Genomic DNA, 793 nt, shown 5'->3' with positions numbered 1-793 from the left:
ACCAGGTAAACCGTGTACCCGAAGAGGGGCAGCTCGCTCACAGCCTCTGCAGATGGAGAGCAGGGCTGGTGGAGAAGCTGCTGAGCTCCTCTACCCTTGGCCCTCCTTCCTGGGCGCCCCCGTCCCCCTCCCTGGCCGTCCCCCTGCCCCAGACCCACTGATGAAGCTGATCTGCGCTTCCTGGGGGCTGCATCCTTGTAGCTGCCTCAGTTCCCGGCCCATCAGGCTCTTCACAGTGGCCACGTTCATCTGCCATTGCTGCTGCCACTGCTGCTGCCTTGGCACGTAAGCCAAGAGGTCTTGCCTAGGACACAGCCTGGTCAGGCGAGGCTGGGCAAACAGCTGGTGCTAAATCAATGAACTAGTGGCTCCCGTGGGTGAGACCAGGGATCCAGACACGTGGATGAGGTGTGGGCCCTGCCCTGGAGGAGTGTGGGGTAGGATGGGGGACAGGTGTACATAGCCCGCTGGGTTAGGGCCATGAAGGGCACCAGTGGCCTCGACTTTGGAGGAGGGGGTAAGGGGGTGACAGGAGGCATGGTGGCTGCGTTCACGCTCACTCTGAGGGGGGCTCCTCCGTGCTCCTGCTGAGCTGCTGCAAGGCAGCCAGTCTGGCAAGTCGGGCGTCTTCCTGGGGGCTGAGCCCCAGCTTTCCCTGAAGGTAGTCCCGCAGCACCTGAGCGGGGCGGGGGCAGCAAGGGGGTGGCTCCTGAGCCTCAAGCCCACTGCTGCCACCCTCCCTTCTCCTTTGAGGGCAGGGAGTCTTGGAGGGCCCCCCCCCAGCCCGCTGGGG

The 793-nt window shown here is 64.7% G+C and overlaps 1 protein-coding gene across 1 annotated transcript in view; it reads right to left on the bottom strand.

Annotated features, from left to right (window-relative positions):
- LOC105000551 (unconventional myosin-XV-like) overlaps positions 1-793 on the bottom strand; it is a 2886-nt gene that overhangs the window by 831 nt on the left and 1262 nt on the right. The window contains exons 6-8 of the mRNA XM_010856503.1: positions 561-676; positions 159-304; positions 3-46 (exon numbers count right to left, since the gene is read on the bottom strand). Of these exons, the coding sequence (XP_010854805.1) occupies positions 3-46; positions 159-304; positions 561-676 (306 nt within the window). The remainder of the gene's footprint in view (positions 1-2; positions 47-158; positions 305-560; positions 677-793) is intronic.

This window comes from Bison bison, unplaced genomic scaffold, assembly GCF_000754665.1.
Source record: "Bison bison bison isolate TAMUID 2011002044 unplaced genomic scaffold, Bison_UMD1.0 scf7180017864371, whole genome shotgun sequence".
NCBI lineage: Eukaryota > Metazoa > Chordata > Mammalia > Artiodactyla > Bovidae > Bison > Bison bison.
This window is presented reverse-complemented; position numbering and strand designations above follow the sequence as displayed.